At 34.5% G+C, this 21,651-nt stretch overlaps 2 protein-coding genes across 4 annotated transcripts; both read left to right on the top strand.

The window, feature by feature from the left end:
• The first annotated feature begins 1,669 nt into the window (after positions 1-1,669).
• On the top strand, positions 1,670-3,259 carry LOC129927220 (uncharacterized protein K02A2.6-like). Its single transcript, XM_056034844.1, has one exon. It carries the CDS (start codon positions 1,694-1,696, stop codon positions 3,017-3,019), a length of 1,326 nt encoding a protein of 441 aa, XP_055890819.1. The 5' UTR covers positions 1,670-1,693; the 3' UTR covers positions 3,020-3,259.
• A 1,522-nt stretch (positions 3,260-4,781) lies between these two features.
• On the top strand, positions 4,782-21,202 carry LOC106070476 (D-aspartate oxidase-like). Of its 3 annotated transcripts, none has more exons than XM_056034848.1 (11): positions 4,782-4,797; positions 5,565-5,849; positions 7,249-7,360; positions 12,802-12,890; positions 13,416-13,481; positions 14,293-14,347; positions 14,863-14,964; positions 15,222-15,283; positions 15,964-16,081; positions 18,712-18,813; positions 20,607-21,202. In XM_056034848.1, the coding sequence occupies exons 2-11, from the start codon at positions 5,656-5,658 to the stop codon at positions 20,718-20,720; spliced, it is 1,014 nt and encodes a 337-aa protein (XP_055890823.1). In that variant the 5' UTR covers positions 4,782-4,797; positions 5,565-5,655; the 3' UTR covers positions 20,721-21,202. The 3 variants fall into 3 exon arrangements, with proteins under 3 accessions (XP_055890823.1, XP_013085851.2, XP_013085859.2); XM_013230397.2 differs by lacking the exon at positions 4,782-4,797 and adding an exon at positions 5,006-5,106; XM_013230405.2 differs by lacking the exon at positions 4,782-4,797 and adding an exon at positions 5,082-5,100.
• Positions 21,203-21,651: the final 449 nt, after the last annotated feature.

Here is a 21,651-nt window from a genome sequence, read left to right as displayed (position 1 = left end):
AAAGGACTACATGTAGATGCTGCTAATAAATTAAAGAAGACAGAAGATAGAAAGCCAGTCAAAACCTCACAGGAAAATATGGCAAAGAATCATGTAACAAGTTTCATTAGAGATTGCAGATCTTGTGGTGGATCTCACAGAAAATACAATTGCCCAGCATTCGGATAGACATGCCGAAAATGTAAAAAAAGAAATCATTTCGCTGTAAAATGTCGGCCGAAACACTTCAAGGCTGTTGATTTACTGGAAGATGAAAGTCAGTCAAGCCAAGTAAATGAGTTGTGGTTTGAGGCGATTGGTACTGACAACAATGTCAAAGTTTGGATGGTTGATGTCAATATTATGGGAAAAATAGTCAAAATGAAGATTGACACAGGAGCACAAGCTAATGTGATATCAGAGTCAACGTGGAACAATTTAGAAACTGATACTCAGTTAAAGAATTCAAATACTACCCTACGAGCATTGGGGGATGAAGCATTAGAAATGAAGGGAGTTGCATCGGTCACATTTAAAGTCGGCGATGTAGAAGTTAAAGATGATGTGTACGTGATCAAGAAAAGTATAAATCCTATACTAGGTCTGAAGACATCTATTGCTTTAAAACTAATTGAGGCAAAGAGAAATGTCGAAGTACACGATGTCAAGCAACAAAATGAAGTTCCACGAGTGTTGATGAAAAAATATACTCAAGTATTCGAAGGACTCGGTACATACAAAATGAAATATCACATAAAACTGACGTCAGATGCAAAACCAGTTATTCAATGTGTGCGCAGAGTTGCACCATCACTCTATGAAGAATTAAAAAGAAAACTCACACAAATGCAACAAGATGGAGTGATCACAGAAGTTGATGAACCAACAGAATGGGTTCATAACTTGGTTATAGCAAAGAAGAAAGATAATTCTTTGAGGTTGTGTTTAGATCCCCGAGAACTTAACAAATATATACGGTAATGAGAGAACATTTCACTATACCAGCATTTGATCAAATCAATAGTTCACTGGGAGCAGCAAAAGTGTTTAGTATACTTGATCAAAAGGATGCATATTGGCAAGTTGAGTTGGATGAACCAAGCTCTTATTTATGTACATTCAATACTCCGTTTGGAAGATACAGATTTTTGAGAATGCCTTTTGGTATATCCTCAGCTAGTGAAGTATTACAGAAACGTGCTTATCAAGTATTCGGAGACATCCCAGGTGTACATATCATGTCAGATGACATGCTGATTGCAGCAAAAGATGAAAAAGAACATGATCAATTTTTTGAAAAGGTTCTAGAGAGAGCTAGAAAGAACAATGTAAAGTTCAACAAGAACAAGATACAATATAAACTTTCTGGTGTTAATTATCTCGGAAGACAAATTGGAGCAGATGGTATTCGTCCAGATCCAGCTAAAATCAAAGCAATAATGGAGATGCCAGCACCAACAGATCGAACAGGAATTCAAAGACTGCTAGGGATGTTGAACTTTCTGTCAAGTTTCATTCCAAACATGTCAACAATTACCAGTCCATTGCGTGAATTGCTAAAGAAAGATGTATTGTGGCAGTGGAATGCAGAGCAAGAAAATGCTTTCCGACTAATAAAGAAAACAGTGAAGCTCCAGTTCTGCAATTGTTTAACCCTGAAAAGCCAGTTACTATTCAGTGTGACGCTTCTTCTAAAGGGTTGGGAGCATGTTTAATGCAAGAAGACAAACCAGTTGCGTATACGTCAAGACGACCATTGACAGAAACAGAGTGCAGATATGCACAAATAGAAAAGGAAATGTTAGCTATAGTGTTTGCAGCTGAACATTTTCACCATTATATTTTTGGAAGAACTGTGATTGTACAATCAGATCACAAACCTTTGCAAACTATTGTGACTAAGCCTTTACATAAGATTTCACCAAGACTTCAGTTGATGATGTTAAGACTGTTGAGATATCAATTAACAGTAACTTACACTCCAGGTTCAAAAATGCAAATAGCTGATACGTTATCGCGTGCGTACATCAATGGTCAAGAACAATCAAATTCAAATGATGACATGGTTATGAGAATTCATAGCGCAACAGCACAGTTTCCGGGAAGTGATCAGAAGATTATTGAAATTAGAAGGAAAACTGAATCTGATGCTAAATTAAAACTTGTAATGAATTATGTCAGAGAAGGTTGGCCAAAGATAAAAACTCAAGTTCATGAAACAGTGAAAGTGTATTGGTCATTTAAAGACAGTATTCATGAAGAGAATGGAATATTGTTTTATGAGAACAGAATTATAATTCCTTCAAGTATGAGAAATGAAATTTTCGACAAGTTGCACACAGGTCATTTTGGTCTTGAGAAAACCAGATCGAAGGCAAGACAGAGTGTGTATTGGCCAGGATTGTCTAAAGATATTGTTTCGACAATAATGAAATGCGCAACATGTGCAACGTTCAAAAGAAATAATGTGAAGGAAAAATTGCTACCTTATGCTGTACCAGACAGACCATGGAAAAAGGTTGCGACAGATTTGTTTGAATGGCGGAACAATGACTATTTGCTAGTTGTGGACTATTTCTCCAAATATCCTGAAATAAAACGACTAGAGAACAAAACAGCAGAATGTGTTATCAGGGCAATGAAAGGTATTTTTGCTAGACATGGCATACCAGAAGAAATAGTAAGCGATAATATGCCATTCAATAACTATCAATATAGAGAGTTTGCTTCTGAATGGGGTTTCAAGATAACAACATCAAGTCCCAGATACCCTCAATCAAATGGACAAAGTGAGGTGTATGTTGGTATCGTAAAGCAGATATTCAACAAAGCATACAAAAGTGGGAAAGATCCATATCTCGCTATGCTCGAGTATAGAAATACTCCGATAAGCGGACTGCTTTATTCGCCATCACAACTGCTGATGAGTAGAAGACTCAGGGACATCATTCCAACTGATCCCAAACTATTGAAACCATCGGTAGCTGAAAATGCAGAGACATTACTCAACGAACGACAGAGGAAAAGCAAAGTGAGGTAGATGCAAAAGCAAGGTTACATAAAGACTACTCTGTCGGGGAGAAGGTGAGAGTTCGTCTAGGACAAACATGGCAGAAAGCAGTCGTCATTAAGAAACATCCATCACCCAGATCTTACATCATAAAGACAAATGATGGGAAAACATACAGACGAAATCAACGGTTTTTAAACAAGAACTACGAAGAAGACATCTCTGGGTACTATGACACCGACGAAGACAATGAACAGCAAACTGTTAGAACAACAGAAACAGACAATTATAAACCAACATCTAGAGAACTTGCTGTGCCGGTCAAGACAATCAGAAGTGGTCGAGTTGTCAAAATTCCTTGTAAATATAAGTATTAAGAACTTTAAAAGGAAGGATGTGATGATAGCTTCAAAAGGAAGGATGTGTTAATATTAGAGGATATTACGTCATTGTTTGTTGTTTATGTTTTATGCGAAAGCAAAGAATCGGACGGAAATAAAAAAGTGAGTTATATATGTCTACCTTGATCAAGACAGTCTCTTTATTATCATTATTAAATAGTAACGTCTACAGTAATTTATTATTAATCTGTGACTACAGAACAATTACGGTTCCACTATTGGTCAATGCTGGCTCCATCAATATACTACACTACTACAAAAAAAAAAAAAATATATCACTAACACAGTTCGGAGAAATTTGAAAGTAGAGATGAATCGCTTTTAGAAATGTCTTCTTTATTAAAGTTTAGAGTTAATTTTATTGCAGAAGTCTATCGCAAAAGTAAAGTAGCAATTATCGGCCTACATAAAACACTGAACCATAATCTTCAAATAAAAAAAAAAACAAAATTTAATAAAATACTCAGAAAAAATAAAGATAAAGGCACATTCCTCATTCCATATGCTAGGACAATCTTATCTTATATAAACAGACGTTACTTCAAAAAAGAAGATGATTACGTCCTACGCGTCATGCATTTAGTCATGCATATTAACCAATGACTTAAATTATGCCAAGTCACTGGTTTTCCTGGCTAGCTCAGGCAACCCATTCCATGCTCTAATAGCACTAGGGAAGAAGGAGTATTTGTACAAATTTGTCCTAGCATATGGGACGAGGAATGTGCCTTTATCTTTGTGTCTTTCAGAGTATTTTATTAAATTTTGTTTTTGTATTTGAAGATTATGGTTCAGTGCTATTAGAGCCTGCCAGGAAAACCAGTGACTTGGCAGAATTTAAGTCTTTGGTTAACTCGCATGACTAGATGCATGACGCATAGGACGTAATCATCTTTATCCGAAGAAACGTCTGACTTTATTATAAAAGATAAGATAAGACACGCATCAGTATCTGACAGGCATAAGCAGGATTACAGTTATAGTAACTCTAAGAGTCATTGACGGCTTAATTTACTCTAGTTATCTTTATTTAATTGATGATTTCCTAAACATGACGCATAGAACTATATAGTTCCATGCATGACTTTGCTTCATCAAATATGTCAGACCTTCTGGTTTTTCCAATATTATCATTCTTCTCAAACAACAAAAAATTACATTAATCCAACGTGATCTTTTTTTTTTTTGTCTGATTAGTTTTATAAACTTTTCGGTCTATTTGCGCGTCGTAATAGCTAGATCTACATCTAGTAAATTAAATTCCTGGGAAACTTTTTTTTTTCTTTCTAAAAATGGGTTATTATCATTTTTTTTTTTGCTAACAGTCGTACAACGTGTTTTTTCTAGACTTTTTTTTTTCGGGGTGAAATCCGCAACTTTTGACGCATGCTTCGTAGTATTATATAGGTTGGCCACCTCTGGACTAGATCTACGTCTAGAATCTCTCTCTCTCTCTATCTAGATCTAAAATACAACAGTAGAATATAACTCGTATCTATACTATATATCTATCTCTACTATAGATTAAGCCATATATATCTATATATAGATCTATTATAGTTCCATGGTTAAGCCATGTAAACTTCTACAGATGATCAGATCTATTTGGCAGTAACATCCCTTGTAACTGTTGTAAATTAAAATGGCGTAAATTTCAATAATTTGTTGATTTGCCACTTACACTACTTACAGCTAAAGACGCTAACACTAGTACTAGTAGGCCTAGTATCTTTTTAAATCTAGAATAGAATTGATAAAATTGATTAGATCTAGACTCTAGTAGATCTGATATAGATCTAGTTCTAGTAACTAGTAGATCTAGATCCAACACACACACACACACTCCTAATATAATCCCCACTGAGACTGAGCCACTCCATTAACTCCATACATGATACACACATTAGGACCCAATTAGCTTAGGTCTATGCTGAGCAATAAACTTACTAGATCTATACAAATAGAAATATAAATAGGGCTACTGAGAATGATTTTTCCCATGAAAAACCACCTCTGGCTATACACATTTTTTGTGTGTGCTGTTCACCTGTTTTCTTATCTATCATTTGAAGGCTATCTATCATCTGAGTTATGTACCTTGGGCTTGTACTTATAGAAATATTTTCTTGTATGCTAGTCATCTAGATCTAAAAGTTATTTTTTTTTAAATATAGAAATATCTATAAAGTTGCTTTATACAGAGACTAAACTAATCTAAATAAAAGATAGCAACTGTAGCACTTGAGTCTAGAAAGTATCAACACAATGCCAAGGATAGCTGTAGTGGGAGCTGGAGCAGTGGGCTTGTCCACTGCTGTGAACATCCAAAAGTCTATTCCTAATGCTAAAGTCACAATTATTGCTGACAAATTTGGAAAGGATACTACAAGTAATGGAGCCGGGGGATTTTTCAGACCTTACACTGATGACTTCCCTAGTGAAGATCGTCAGATGATGTCGTAAGTTTTTTAAGTTCACCACATTGTAAATATTCATTTCTTAAATGCCAATTAATTTAGAAAATATTCAAAAGTTGGGGTACCTTTAGCAATAATATTAATAAAAAATGTCTATAAAGGCTTACTTTAAATTTGGTTCTTCCATAAAAAAAGATGTTACAGAAAATTACAATGATAGTTAAGCATACTTAAAAGTAAGCCCATTATTAGCTACTTTAAAGTTGACCTTAAAATATAGATAGATAGATACTGATATCAATTTATTTTTGCTTGCTTGTTTTGTCTGATCTGGTAGATAAATTGTAGGTTTATTAAAAGAAATATAGATAGATAGATACTGATATCAATTTATTTTTGCTTGCTTGTTTTGTCTGATCTGGTAGATAAATTGTAGGTTTATTAAAAGAAATATGTATGAATTAAGACAAATATTTTATGACTAATTTGTCTTAAGTGTAATTTTTAATCAGTAGTATGCAATATGTTTTATTTTTATGGAACATTCAGATATTATGTAACCGCTAAAGGGGGGAGTGGGGTATACAAATTTGTTACTATTTGTTACAAGGAAGGAGGGGGGTCTGTAGATTTGTTTTGTAACCAAAAAAATATTCAATTGAAATAAATTTTTTTTAGATCATTTTGTCATTCTAACTATCATGTTAATGTTTGTTATGTTATCACAGCATCATCAGCATACATTATGTTTTTAAAAAGAAACTTTATATGTTTAAATTATTATTATTAACAGATACAAGGGTCCCTTTGTCTTTTGCAAGCCCGAATTTTGGTGTGCGTGTGTTTGTTGTGGAGTATGAGTGTCATCCTTAAGTTACACCCCTGTCCTGTACCTGCCCAATGGTTGAATAGATCAACATAGCGGGGGTAACCTGAGGAATGCAGAATGACAGTTGATTGGCTAGGCCTGTTGGAGTAGTTTGTGAGGTAGAAAATTAGTAGTAAAGTGTGCAGATTGATATTACATAGAGCTATACATGTGTCTTACTTTGATTCAATGTTTCTTGTTTAATAACAATTAGAAAGAGACCACACATATGGATTTTCAAAAATTATTAATGATCTATATGTACACTATTTGGTGAAAAAAACTGAGTACGTCATCAAAGTGCCAAAAGAAGTTGTTACTTTTCCCACTATTTCTATAGATACTGTGAAGAAAAATGTAATTTTGGAAACTAATAATTTACAAATAATTCTTTTGTAAAATTAGAATTTTCTTATGTTACTCGACATGATTTTTGGTGTAACGTAATATTTGAATGTTCTCTTATATTTGTATATGTTTATCGTACAAAGAGAAATAGTATTTGCTTTTTTTTTTTAGTAAGTAGCTTATCTGTTTATGACTTGTCTTTTTTTTTTATATTTCAATATCTAGACAGTGGGTGAAAGACTCATGGGAATTTTATAGTAGTTTGGCACAGTCACCCCAAGCTGAAGAAACTGGTCAGACATTAGTGTCTGGAACTGTAGTCTACAATACACCCAGGGTAGGTTATCCTTGACATTAATATAAATGTTGATAATCTACACACATTTCTTACAGCATGTCTCTTTTTATAATTTCTCTTCTCAGATTCTGCCAATTCTTCGTTGAGACAAAAACAACAAAAAAACAAAACCTGGGTGGGTGTATGGGTGGGTGCACACAGTTCTCAAAAAAAAAGCTCAAACGATTTCCCTAGAAATTTGAGTTTATGTACATTGTTGGGAAAATTATTATTACCTATATGGCTACCCAGGGAAAACTCTGGTTTGACCCTTATAATTTTTTGAAGTATAATAATGCATGGAACTATACTAAAGGAATGACTACTTTGAGTTTTTTTTTTTACAAAGCCGTATATTAAAACAGGTTTTTTGCGCATGTTCTCGCGCATCCTGCAATACCTACAAAATAAAATGATGAGACAAAGAAGGATATTAGGCCTCGAACACGCCCAATTAACCCATGTTGTTTAGAAAATGTTTTTGGCTTTTTCTAAACAGATCAATAAAAACTTTATCCATTTTCAGACAAGCTGTTATGGTAGATATCATTTATTAGAGTAAGAAATTATCACAAATGATTTTATTTTTGATCACCCTTTGCATCAAATTCACTCTAAGTATATGCTTCTGTTTCGAAGTTGCCGTTCGTTTAGTAAATTTCATGTTAGGTATTTTCTACTAGAGCTGGGTAATTTTTTATGCACTACTTATACATGTAGGCCTACTTATATACATTTTAAAAAAAAGGAAATCCACAGAGAATGTCATTCCTTTCTCTTTGAAGATTAGAGTGAATAGATCTAGCCTTGGCCCATCAAAAAGATATAATTGTTGTATTATATAAGGTAGTTTATTAATGGCTAACATATTCAATAATACGTCTTTAATATATTTTTTTTTTGGCCTTTCATGCTTATTTGATTTGTATCTCCGTGCTGCGGCTGCGGGTGATATTATGAATGGAGCTATCGATGTCAAGTGGACCATTCGGCTTAAATCCATTATTGTGTCCACAGAGTTGGGCAATTTTTTATATTATTTTTAGGATCTTCACTTTATGGTAGGGCGCTACTTAACATACTGTTACAATCCTCTCTCCTAATCAGGCCTTCTGTAAGAACTTGACAACAAGGCTCCAAATAATCTGGTACTTTAATAATGAGTGAATAAGTAGATAACAGCCAATACTAGACAATTGGCATCAAACACAACAACTAAAATGTCACTCTGTACATCACCGTAGAAAACTCTACTGTCTCTCTTTCTGGACTTGTACATCAACACCTGAGGACTCGACCAGGACCGACTTCATGGCCGACTAACAGTCCCGGTCTCGACGCTCTCCGGTCTTGAACTGCCGCTTTCCAACACACTGTGTCACTCGTACATACAGGCTTTCGATCACATTGGTCATATTTGCGTGTAATCATGTAATCGTAGTACTGTCCCTTGTCCATGGCCCCGCTGACCTGAGTGATTCACGTGTGTGTCAGCTGAGCCTATAGTTAACCCTTTTGCGCCGCCAATAGGGTCATAACACTGCCCCCTTCTCAGATTTGTCCGTCCCGGACAAAATCTACCTCACGACATGGGCGTTGGAGGTTTATCGGCGCAGGTGGGGGTCGATCGGTGGGGGCGACAATGGGCTTAAATTGCCATCTCGATGGAGCCATCTGTGTTGTAGTCTGCGTATGTCTCTTTCTCCTTCTCCTCCAGTTGACCTTCACCTGGCTGCACAGACGTCGTGGTTGCATCGCCGTGCAATTTGGACTCAGCAAACGTCGCCTTCTTCGGTCGCTCACTACTGAGGGTAGCCACTTAACACACGGGGAGGGATAGGATGTCAGGACTGGGGTCACCAAGATCATTGGCCTATCAGGTTGTTTCATAGGGCTTTCAAGAGACGGGTTTTGGGAATGGGTATCAGGTCCACATGAGGGGAAATAGTGGCACACATCATCTTCAGGCTTGTCCGGAGGGCAAACTAGTGGAGCAAGTTGGCAGCACTCCACTTGCGAAGGACCCTCATCTTCAGCATCAGTCTCCAGTTCACTTACTTGACCATCACCAGGGCTTCTCACTATGGTCTCGTCAGCAAGACAAACGTCTGTTGGGTGCAGACCTTGCCGATGGGTTCCTTGGAGTTGGCGCTCTCCCTGCAAAGCTGGACACACAAAGTTCTTACCAAACATCTGGGTGCAGCCATCAAGATTTGAGTTCCTCTCATCAGCATTGGCAGATTGACAGATGTCTTTAATGCCCTCGGCTACAGGCTTGAGGTAAGTCACAACGTTGTCTTGTTCTATCTGGCTGATGGAGGCACTCACATGATGGACGTCTGTAGCAAAAGCGTTGGTTGAACTATTGGTCTCGGTATCTTCTCTTGTTTCTTCATCTGTTTCTTTCTGCGAGTCACCCTTGATCACATTCTGAAAGCCAGCCAACATCTGTTCTTGAAATGTGATCAAGAGCTCTACCACATCGGGTTTGAGTTCAAAGAGGTACATGTTCGGATCTTCCTATTCATCCACTAGGGCTTGCCGGAGACGTTCTTTAAGAGTTTCGTTGTTCCTTTCGTAGCACTTCAGTCCTTGCCATTTCAGCTCTTGTTTCAGTTCTTTCCGATTCAGTTCATCTAGCAGTTTTACAGAAGCCATAGGAAATCCCACTTCTGACAATAGTGTTACGATTCTCTCTCCTACTCAGATCTTCTGTAAACACTGCTAAACACAACACATCAAGAACCTGACAACAAGAGCTCCACAATATCGGGTACTTTAATAAGGGTCAAATAAACAGCCAATATGACACAATTGGCAACACAATAAGCTACTACGAATGTTAAACTCTACTGTCTCTTTTTCTTCCTGGACTTGTACATCAACACCTGAGGACTCGACCAGGACCGACTTCATGGCCGACTTACAGTCCCGGTCTCGACGCTCTCCGGTCTTGAACTGCCGCTTTCCAACACACTGTGTCACTCGTACATACAGGCTTTCGATCACATGACCATAACATTGGTCATATTTGCGTGTAATCATAGTACTGTCCCTTGTCCATGGCCCCGCTGACCTGAGTGATTCACGTGTGTGTCAGCTGAGCCTATAGTTAACCTTTTTGCGCCGCCAATAGGGTCATAAAAATACATATTTTAGGTTTACTTCTAGTATCTAAGGAACGTTTACCCTAAGTTTCATCAAGATTGGTCAACTGGTTTTAATTTCTATCGAAGACATACGTACATACATAGTTGCATACGTATATACTGCTTACATTCAATTATATATATTTAAATGTAGGCTACGCTTAATGGGACGAGCCTAGCTCTAGATCTTATGCATTTGTAATTTTCTGTCGCCCTTAAAGGGCTCATTTACCTACCATTTTTTAAACTAGAGAAGTATATGGCTCCTTTTGTCTTGAAAGGCAATGGATGCGCCCAAATGAGTCACTGGTTTTGGCTTAATCTTGAGACGGGGCAGAATCTGCTGTGGCTAATCAAACCAATTCTAGAATGGCAGACTTTGCCACAATTCGTACATGAGTATGCCTCTGATTCAGAGTTAGCGGACAGGGCAGCTTTCTTTTTTTCTCTCTTGATTAAGGCCTCTTCAATTCTTTTGTTCTCAGCAAGGGTTGTCCCAGCACGCACAGTCTGTTTCCATGCACTCTGGTCTTTGGCTATGTTTTCCCACATACTTTTGCTGATGCCTGTGGCTCTCATGTCTCACTTGCAGACATCTCTATATGTTAGTCTTGGGCGGCCCTTGGGTCTGACTCCTTCCACAAGCTCAGCATATAAGATATCTTTCGGGATTCTACCATCTGGCATGCAGGTGACATGTCCAAGCCAGCGTAATCTTCTTTGTGTCAGGAGAGCATACATGCTGTTCATATTGGCCAATCTCAAAACTTCCTGATTGGAGACATGGTCCCTCCAAGAGATGCCCATTATGCGTCTCAGGCAGCGCAAGTGGAAACTATTCAATCTGTGCTCTTGGTACATGTATGTTGACCAGCTTTCACTGCCATAAAGGAGAGTGCTCACAACACAGGCGTTGTAGACTAGGATTTTGGTTGCTGTGGTCAATTTACCATTTTCCCAGACGCGCTTGGAGAGTTTTGCCAATGCTATGGTAGCTTTTCCTATTCTTTTTGTCAGCTCGATGTCTAAGTCTAGGTTACTGACAATTGTTGAACCCAAGTAGGTAAATTCCTGCACCACTTAAAGGGTGTGGTTCCCAATATGTACTATAGGTATTTCTGCGACGTCTTGTGCCAGGATTTCGGTCTTGGAGAGACTTATAGTAACTAGAGAAGTAAACATACACATAATCATATACTAAACTTATAGACCTACATGGATACATGTAAGACGTAATTATATTGTTAAGAAGGAACGTATTTAAGTTAAAAACCTTTTTTGGTTAGAAAAATAGAAGGATATTGCGCTGTCGCAAACAAAAATAAATTATAGGAGTAGCAAGACATGTCTACCACCAAGACCCAGAATGAGGAAAACTCATGTTGAGAATGAGGTATTTCAAAGGGCCTTAAAGAGAAACTTTAAGGCATACATGTTTAAGCTTAGTAACCACATTGCGCATTAAACAATAAATGAATTTTGTATTCAATATTTTCTTTTTATATTAATAAAAAAATAATGACGATTTATTTTTTCGGAATTCGGACTTTGCGGAACAAAATAAAAGTGCCAATGAGGAACGGCTGTTTTAGCAGGACGGTTCCGCTTAATGCAGATGGTAGGCTCATCTGCAAGTAGCACATAAAACTGCACCAGATCTAGTAGTAAAAACCCAACACTGGAATCCTTGAGAACATGTAATTTTGAGTAGGATGATCAAAAATAAAATTATTTTGTGATGATCTCTTACTGTAAAACATTATATCTACCATAACAGCTTGTCTAAAAATGGATAAAGTTTTTAAGACTGTTTATAAAGAGATAAAAAACATTTTCTAATCAACACAGGTAAATCGCGCGTGTTTGAGGCTTAAATCCTTCTTTGTCTCTCTAATTTTGTTTAAATACAGTGCAGGATGCGCATACCCAAAGACCTGTTTTGAAGTAGTTCCTTTACTATAGTTCCATGGTTCCATGAATAATGTAATAATTAAATATAGCCTGGAGGTCTAAACAATCTTTTATCTTGAACATGCATGTGACAGGGGGAATTCCCATAAGTCTTCATTAAAAAGTGAAATGTAACATTTTGTGCACTGTTTCTAAGTCAGGATCTATAGGCCTATCATCAAATTAGAATCTTTTAATGTTGCTATAATAAGAGCAAAGTAATCACTCTTACAAAAAATCATTAGCTTCCTAAAGGAGGAATAGTCTTTTAAAAAAACAATTTTTTTTTGGTTGCTTGTTTCGTTTGATACATACATTATAGATATTGTTTTTGTTTGACAGGATAACCAATATGCTCTACTTGCCAGTTTGGCTTATGACTTTCACAAAGTTTCTGAAGAGCATTTGCAAAGGAAGAAATTGAATTACAAGTAAGAAATTTTAGCCTTTAATTTATACGCTAGAGTTTAAGACCAACTTGACAGCTTATATTATATGATGCTAACTGGTAGATTATGAAATGTTAAACTGAAAGTCTATGTCATATTTTACTACATCTTTGTAATGTTTAAATGATAGCTTATTTATGTAATGCCAAAATGGTAGAATATGTGATGTTTAACAGGATTGCTTAACTGGCAGATTATGTGATGTTTAACTGGTATGCTTAACTGGCAGATTATGTAATGTTTAACTTATAAATTATGCAATGTTTAACTGTATGTTTTTTGTGTCATTTAACTAGCAGTTTTTATGATAAGTGGTAGATTACACGATGTTTATGTGGTTGATTATGTGATGATTTAATTGTTATATTATGTTTAACTTATTTATTTATCATTAAAAAAAGTTTTTGTTATGTCATATTTCATTGGTTGGTTATTCATATGTGTAAAATACTGAAGACAGTGATTTTTTTCAAGTCCCTTTTGTAAATGAATTTTTTGTTTCTTTAGATATGGTTATAGCTTCACAACTGTTATTACACAGACTACCAAATTTCATATGTGGCTGACCAAAAAGTAAGTATGGCAATGAAAATTTTCTCGTTTAAAATTTCACATTTTTTTGGTTAATGTTTATGAATATTTATTCAACTGAACATTTATTTTCATGCAAATATAGCAAAAAGAAGATACGAATGTAGTAGAGTCACTAGGACAAAACAAGAAAATTTACAGCAATAAAAAAAAACTATTTAGACTTCTGCCTGTTTTATGAAAGTTTTATTGATCCCAGGCAAATGTAAAACTGGATGGACTCAGGACCATGTAGGGTTAGCAAAACTTGTTTACTTACATTGTGCACATAACTTCTCTTTCACATTGGCTTAAATCTTTTGCTTTTAAAATTTCTCATACATCGGTACTAATATAGATATTTCTAATTGACATTGTGCTTAAAAAGTTAGTATTTAAAAGGCATGAACAATCTTTTGATTACATACAATGTCATTAATGATCATATAAGTTTTGTGTGATGAAGCATTAATTTCCTTTTAAGGGGAGATTGACCACTATTTAAAATTCAACTGTTCTTGCATTCTTGTTGACAGACCTTCCAATGTCTTGGCTTCTTTTATGGTGATGTTTTTACACCTGCTTTCTGGCCATTACACCCTTTCTGACGTTTTTATTTTTTAAATTGAAAAAGTGAACGCAATATCAAATATAAAACTGATTCAGTGAAATTTTTAAAATACTTTATAATAAAATAATCTGCAAAGTCTAAACTTGTCTTTTTACTTTAACACTGAGAGCAACTTAGAACAAAAATTGTGGCTGATAATACATCAAGTAAAAAATGTTGATTGTTTTTAATTTACAATTTCAGATTTCGTGAGGCAGGTGGATCCATAATAAATAAAAAATTAGAAACTATAAATGAAGTGAGTTTTCAAAGTAATTTGTTTTAATGGGAAAACTTCATTTTTAAGTGATCTTTTATAATAAAATAAATTTTATGTGGAGACATTTACCAAATTGACATGAACTGTTTTAAATCTGAATGATACATTTGTATAACATCTTTAATGATTTATGATTTTTAAAAAAAATGGATTTCGCTTGATCATGAATATTATTATTCAGTAATTCATTGAAATTATAGTTTTAAATGTATACAGGAAAATAATTTGATATATAAATATAAATTTTAAAATAAAATAAAATTAGAGAACAAATAATTAGCTTTCTCAACTCAATCATGAGTGTATTCAAAAACATATTTTTATCTCAGAATTAAGTATTAACTTTAGTCTTAATAATTTCTACACTTTTAGGCTTCACTTGATCCAGCAACTGATAGGTCTAAAGAGATTCCTGGCTATATTTTACTTTTAATATTGAAGCAAATAGTTTTAGTGTATTGTAATGTAAAATATGTATGGGTATTTTTTTTTAGTTGGCAGGAGAGTTTGACATTGTAGCCAATTGTTGTGGACTTGGTGCCAGAGAACTGGTTGGTGACAAAAGTACATTCCCTGTTAAAGGTCATCTAGTCATGGTAAGAATTTGTAATGTATGTGCTTGTCAATACTAAATTTAATACAGGATTAATTGTTTCAGGACCTATTAACCTTTGAACTCTTAGTTGCAATTAGGCCTACAATACAAGAATGTATAATTCATATATTTTTAACATTAGTCTTCATTTTTAGTCACTTCTTTTTTTGCGTTTTATAGGATTATGTTTTTGATAAATGACTTTAATATAACAGCTATAAGTTGCAAGTTTTGTAAATCACTCGATTGTTTGATCAGGTCAAAGCTCCTTGGATGAAACATTTCTTTCTCTCAGAAGATGATATTTATCTCATACCACAGTAAGTTTGTTAGCAGCTCTATAGATTCAAACATTGTGAGGATTTGTAAAAAAAATAATGGCTGTTAGTTCATTTTGTATGCTAATTATGCTTCATGCATATGTAAATTAAAGCAAACCATTGTTTCAAGACTATAAGAATATTCAGCTGTAGGATTTGAATAATTAAAAAAAAATTCTTAGTGATACCCTCATCATAATAAAAGCAAAGGATTTTTTTAACATAGATATACTAGAATTATAGTTTTTCTTTTTTAACTAACAGCACACGAATAGATCAGTACAATTTTTTTTTTCTATTACAGCTCTCAGATCTAACGTAAAGTTTAAGATGTTGTCAAAATAGGATTCCAAATAAATTTCTTGCATAAATTAAAGAAAAATCTTTACAGCTGACAAGTTAGCAGATCTTATTGTCCTTATTGTTAAATATAATATTTTTTTTATTATCATTCACTATTCATAAAATAATCATGCATAATTTTTTCACACTGTACATTCTAAAGTGCATGCAAATACACAGATTGATTGATTATGATCTATATAGTATTTGACTGATATTATTTCTAATGAAATTTATAGTTAGCAGATGTTGACCTGTATTTTTTTTTTTTTTTTAATTGTACTAAATCTATACAGAAACTACACAAACTTTAATCCAAATGTCATCTTTCTTGACAGTGATGATAAACTAATAATTGGTGGTACAAGGGAGAAAAATAACTTCAGTCTCACCGCAGAGAAGGCCACAAGGGAGAGAATTCTTGCAAGGGCACAAGCACTTTTTCCTGAGTTAAAGGTTGGTTTTGATGGCTTAGTGATGAAATATTTGGTTTGTTTTGAAACTAATGGATTTGTTGACACAATTAGTAACATGTAGATAAGTAACAAGTTCTAATACATAAGAAGCATGGGCTTATCAACTAACATTCACCCTTTCTTGTAATTGACAGTGTTTTTATTTGACTGTATACAATCCTAGGCATGGGCGTAGCCAGGGGGGGGGATCGGAATTTTGTGACTGATTTTTTGCTTTGATTCTGTTTATTTTAGATAAGATTTTAATACTAAACCATCACTTTCCCCAGCGCAGCCAAGGGGGTTTAGAGTCAAATCGCCCTCTTCTATAAAATAAAAAAAAAAAAAGAATGCAAATGACAATCCACAAATTCCTAGAGCATAGCTAAGGAAGATTTTGATTTTAAACCCCCTTCTGAAATTTACGATAAAACCCTCTCTTCAATATCAATCACCAAATTCTATGAGCGTAGACAAGAGGGGTTTAGAGTTTAAACCCCCCTTAGCGGAGTTTGCAGCTAAAAAATACCTCTTCATATAAACGCAAATTACACACTCAAAATTCTATGAGCATAGCCAAAGGATATTTTGAGTTTAAACCCCCCTTCAGCTGGGTTTGAAGCTAAAAAAATACCTCTTCAATATAAAAAAAAACAACAAATTACACACTCAAAATTCTATGAGCGTAGCCATGCCAGGGGGGGTGGGTGAGTTTAAACCCCCCTCCTCCAGAGGGCTTTTTTTTTTAAGTTTAAAACCTCTCCTAATGAGTTTAAATACAGAGAGTTTTGAGGTTGAAAAACTCTCTATTGAATTTTATTTTAAAGCAAACTACAGTCACCTAATTCTATGACCGTAGCTAATGGGGTTTTGAATTAAAAAAACATAAAACTCCACAGATTTTTTAGTTTAAACCCCCCCTTCTCCCCAAAAGTAAAATTTTTAATAGCAGGATTATGCACTTTAGATACCTCAGAATATGCATTTTGTTGGCTTTTAATACCGGAAATAGTGCTTGGCGGTGGGGCTCTGCCCCGCACTAGGGGAGCTCACAGCCCTCCCCCAGACCCCCTTACTGGCAATGGCGAAGAGTCTACTATTTTTTCATTAACTCCAGGAAGAACCAATTCTAGGGTACAATAAACATCTTTTAAAAGAATGAAGGGTCAGAATGTAATAAAGATTAATTATCTACACACACACACACTTATATATATATATTTGGGGGGGGGGAGAAAAAATCCCCCCAAACACACACACACACGAAAAGAAAATCCTGGCTACGCCCATGATCCTAGGAAAAAAAAAGAAAAAAAGGAATTGTGAAGAAAAATACTACTTTTCAATATAATAATATTATGCTTCCCATGCACTACATATGTGAGAAAAAAATATTCTGAAATAAAACTTCATTTTTAAATGTCAGCTTACCCTCTGCTAACTTGGAACATGTCCCAAATTATCAAGTGCTAGATTATATTGGTAATACCCAATTACCTATATACACTGACTGCTGCTTTTTCTACAATAAACACCAAGGCCACTAAAGAGTCAAAAAAGTGTTGCTTTAGTCAAGCTAATTGGACGTTTAACTGGTCTCACATAGGTCTCACCTGCCACATGAAGAGGCACAAAACCCCAGTGCAAAGCCCTCAGCCCCCTGGATGACAAAAGTGGTCATCATCGAACCACGATGGACGAACTATAAATACTGGGCAGCTGTTGCCACTAACTTTGACAAAATCTGTAGTCAATCTGATATACCTGCAAATGACAGCAGCAATGTTGGGTGCAACCCAAAACAAAAAAAAGATTATTTCTTTATTTATAAACTAAAGTTTTGTATACTAATAGAAATTAAGATCTTCCTAAGTATACAAGTTTTTTGTTGATTTGAATTAAGATTGTTTTGATAAACTAGGTTATATAAAACAAAAAAAAAAAGAAACCACCACAAAAACAAAAGCTCTTTAAATAGGTCTATTCCCACCTAAACAAAAGTTCTTTAAATATGTCTATTCCCTCCAAAACAAAAGCAATTTAAATAGGTCTAGTCCCACCTAAACAAAAGTTCTTTAAATATGTCTATTCCCTCCAAAACAAAAGCAATTTAAATAGGTCTTTTTCCCATCAAAACAAAAGCTCTTTAAATAGGTCTCTTCCCCATTTCAGCTCATGAGTTTAAAAGCTCATTAAATACAGTAATTAGCCCACAAATGACTAGTCCCAAACGAGTAGATAAAAGGATACCTCTCAAAGTCGCCTGCTGGAATGTCCGACAAACACAGACGACGAAAAGAAAATCTAAATCGACCACCTGCGGACAATGGTTATGCTTGCCCTGGATGTGACAAAATATGCAGGTCACAGATGCGCAGCCACGGGAAATACTGTATCCCTCATTAATCTTCGGACTTGAAGACAAGCCTTATTATTATTAAATGCTAAATTTAAATATTTTATATTTATTACAAAAATGGGGAGAAATTCAAGATTTGTTAAATTTTTGTTTTAATTGTTTATTTTAGTGCTACAGCTTCAACTATTTGCACTGTGTGATATTTATAGAAGAATACAAAAATAATAATTACTGTTAGCTAAACTAGAAATTAAATAATCTTTTTGGTCCAGGGAGCTCAAGTAATAGGTGAATGGGTTGGACTTCGCCCAGCAAGAGAGAGGGTTAGATTTGAAACTGAAGTTTTGGACTGTGGACCCAAAGGAAAATTACAAGTAAGTTTAATTTGAACTGCATAATTAATTATTTACCCTTCAATCACAATTCTTAGCTTTTAACATGGTTTGTAGTAGAAATAATTTTGGATCAGGAACATTTCCCCCTATCTTACTTTACTTTTCTTTGTATTTATGTAAGTCTGAAGCCTGGTATCTAGAAGTTTGGAGTAAAGTATATGACCTGATGGTATTCCAGCTAGATTACTCAAAGAACTAAGCAATGAGCTAGCCCCAGTGTTCAAAATACTCTTTCAGGCTTCACTTAACCAGGGCACATTACCAAAGGACTGGAAAGAATCTAATGTCACCCCACTATTTAAAAAAGGAGAAAAATCTGACCCAGGAAACTACAGACCAGTATCACTTACCAGCATCACATGTAAAATCCTAGAACACATAATATGTAGCAACATCATAAACCACTTAGACAAACATAATGTCCTCACACCATACCAACATGGTTTTAGGAAATATAGATCATGTGAAACACAACTAATAGGACTAATTGATGATTTTTCAAAAGGTTTAGATAATAGTGAACAAATAGATGCTATCTTACTCGATTTTTCTAAGGCTTTTGACAAAGTTCACCACCATAGTTTGCTTAAAAAATTACAATATTTCGGCATTAATGGTCCACTGCATCAGTGGATTAAAGATTTTCTGATAGGGAGAGAACAAACTGTAATAATAAATGGCTCTAAATCAACACCGATAACAGTAAACTCAGGTGTACCTCAAGGAACAGTCTTGGGTCCACTACTATTTTTAATTTACATAAATTATTTACCAAATTGCATTACTTCAGGAACAAAAGTCAGATTATTTGCAGACGATTGCATAATATATAGAACAATAAAAACAACACAAGACACAGATATTTTACAAAGAGAATTAGATGAATTACAGAAATGGGAATCAAATTGGAGCATGTCTTTCCACCCAGAAAAATGTCAGTTGTTAAGAGTAACAAAAAAACTAAAACAAATTAATTCCACCTATCTTATTCATGGCAAACCAGTAACACAGACTAAAAACGCAAAATACCTAGGTGTTATTATAATAAATGAAAAACTGTCATGGAATCCACATATTGATGAAACTACAAAAAAATTAAACAAAGCATTAGGATTTATTAAAAGAAATTTCTATAAATCAAATAAGAACATAAAACTAAAATGTTATTTAACCTTGGTTAGGCCAATAATAGAATATGCATCCTCCGTTTGGGACCCCTCAACTCAAGAAAACATTAAGAAACTGGAACAGACACAAAATAGAGCAGTGAGATTCATAACAAATGAATATTCACATTTGACTAGAGTAACACCTTTAGTAAAATCACTAAATTTACAAAGCCTTCAGGACAGAAGGCTCAAAAGTAAAGTAGCAATCATACATAAAACACTGAACCATAATCTTCAAATACAAAAACAAAATTTAATAAAATACTCTGAAAGACACAAAGATAAAGGCACATTCCTCATCCCATATGCTAGGACAAATTTGTACAAATACTCCTTCTTCCCTAGTGCTATTAAAGCATGGAATGGGTTGCCTGAGCTAGCCAGGAAAACCAGTGACTTGGCTGAATTTAAGTCATTGGTTAATATGCATGACTAAATGCATGACGCGTAGGACGTAATCATCTTCTTTTTTGAAGTAACCTCTGTATTATATAAGATAAGTTAAGCTATCTTTCTGGTTGACTTATTGTCAACACGGTTACAGTAAAATCTTTCTACTATTACATTCTGTTTTAGATATTGAATTGTTGTTTTTTTTTACAGGTAGTTCACAATTACGGCCATGGTGGTCATGGTATTACATTAGGATGGGGATCTGGTGTAGGAGCTGCACAGCTGGTTTATGGTGTTGTGACATCTTCCAAGTCAAAAATGTAGATTGTATACACATTGGATATTTCCCATTCTGTCCAGAATCACAGATATATGTCATTACATTCCTTAAGTCAAGATTGTATATACCTATACACAATAAGCTTATGTAACTATTGTTTTTACTTTGATGTAAAATGAATGAAGTAGCGGTATGCATGCAGATTTAAATTATATTTATAATTGCCAGTATTCAATGATAATATTATAGTAGCATCTCAAAATTAATGAAAATTTTCTTAATTTTTTATATATATATAGACTTTACATTCAGTGCCTTGAGTAGTTCATGGATATAGTATTTTCACTTGATTTATTTTCATTTTCATGTTAATTTAATTTAATATTTATTCTGATATTCTAGTTTATATATATATATATATATGTTCATTTTACATTTCAGGCCTTCAGTAGTTCATGGATTATTAGTGTTTTCTCTTGATTAATTTGCCAAATAAAAGTGTGACAAGAATATGTTTCTTACTTTAGATGTTGTCTTGAGTTTTTCTTACAGGATTGAATTTAAGCATCATCTTATTTTCTAATACCTTTCAGAAGAAAAACACAATTCCTTTATTTTATGTACAGAAAAGTGAACTCAATCTTGTACAAACATGAGTAGCGCCTAATCCAATTTTTACCTTGAAAAAGAAATTCAATATGTGTAGGTTGTGTCAAAGTCAGCTAGGTTTGAATTATCTATGTTACCTAGCCTGTATTTTTTCTTAAGAATAAGCTAGTGGTCACATAACAAAGTAGTTTCATAGCAGCTATAGGTACTGGTTGGTTTAACTTGTTAAATATCACAAATATAAAATGGAAAAAAACAAATATTATTTTTAATTACAGCCAAGATCCCAATTTTGAACCATAACATAATCAGATATGTATCATAACATTTTCAACAAGACTACAAAATATTTGTCTCTACATGTGA

The sequence above is a fragment of the Biomphalaria glabrata genome, chromosome 7 (assembly GCF_947242115.1).
Source record: "Biomphalaria glabrata chromosome 7, xgBioGlab47.1, whole genome shotgun sequence".
Classification (NCBI taxonomy): Eukaryota; Metazoa; Mollusca; class Gastropoda; family Planorbidae; genus Biomphalaria; species Biomphalaria glabrata.
The sequence above is the reverse complement of the archived record's forward strand: the minus strand, read 5'-3'. Positions and strand labels throughout refer to the sequence as shown.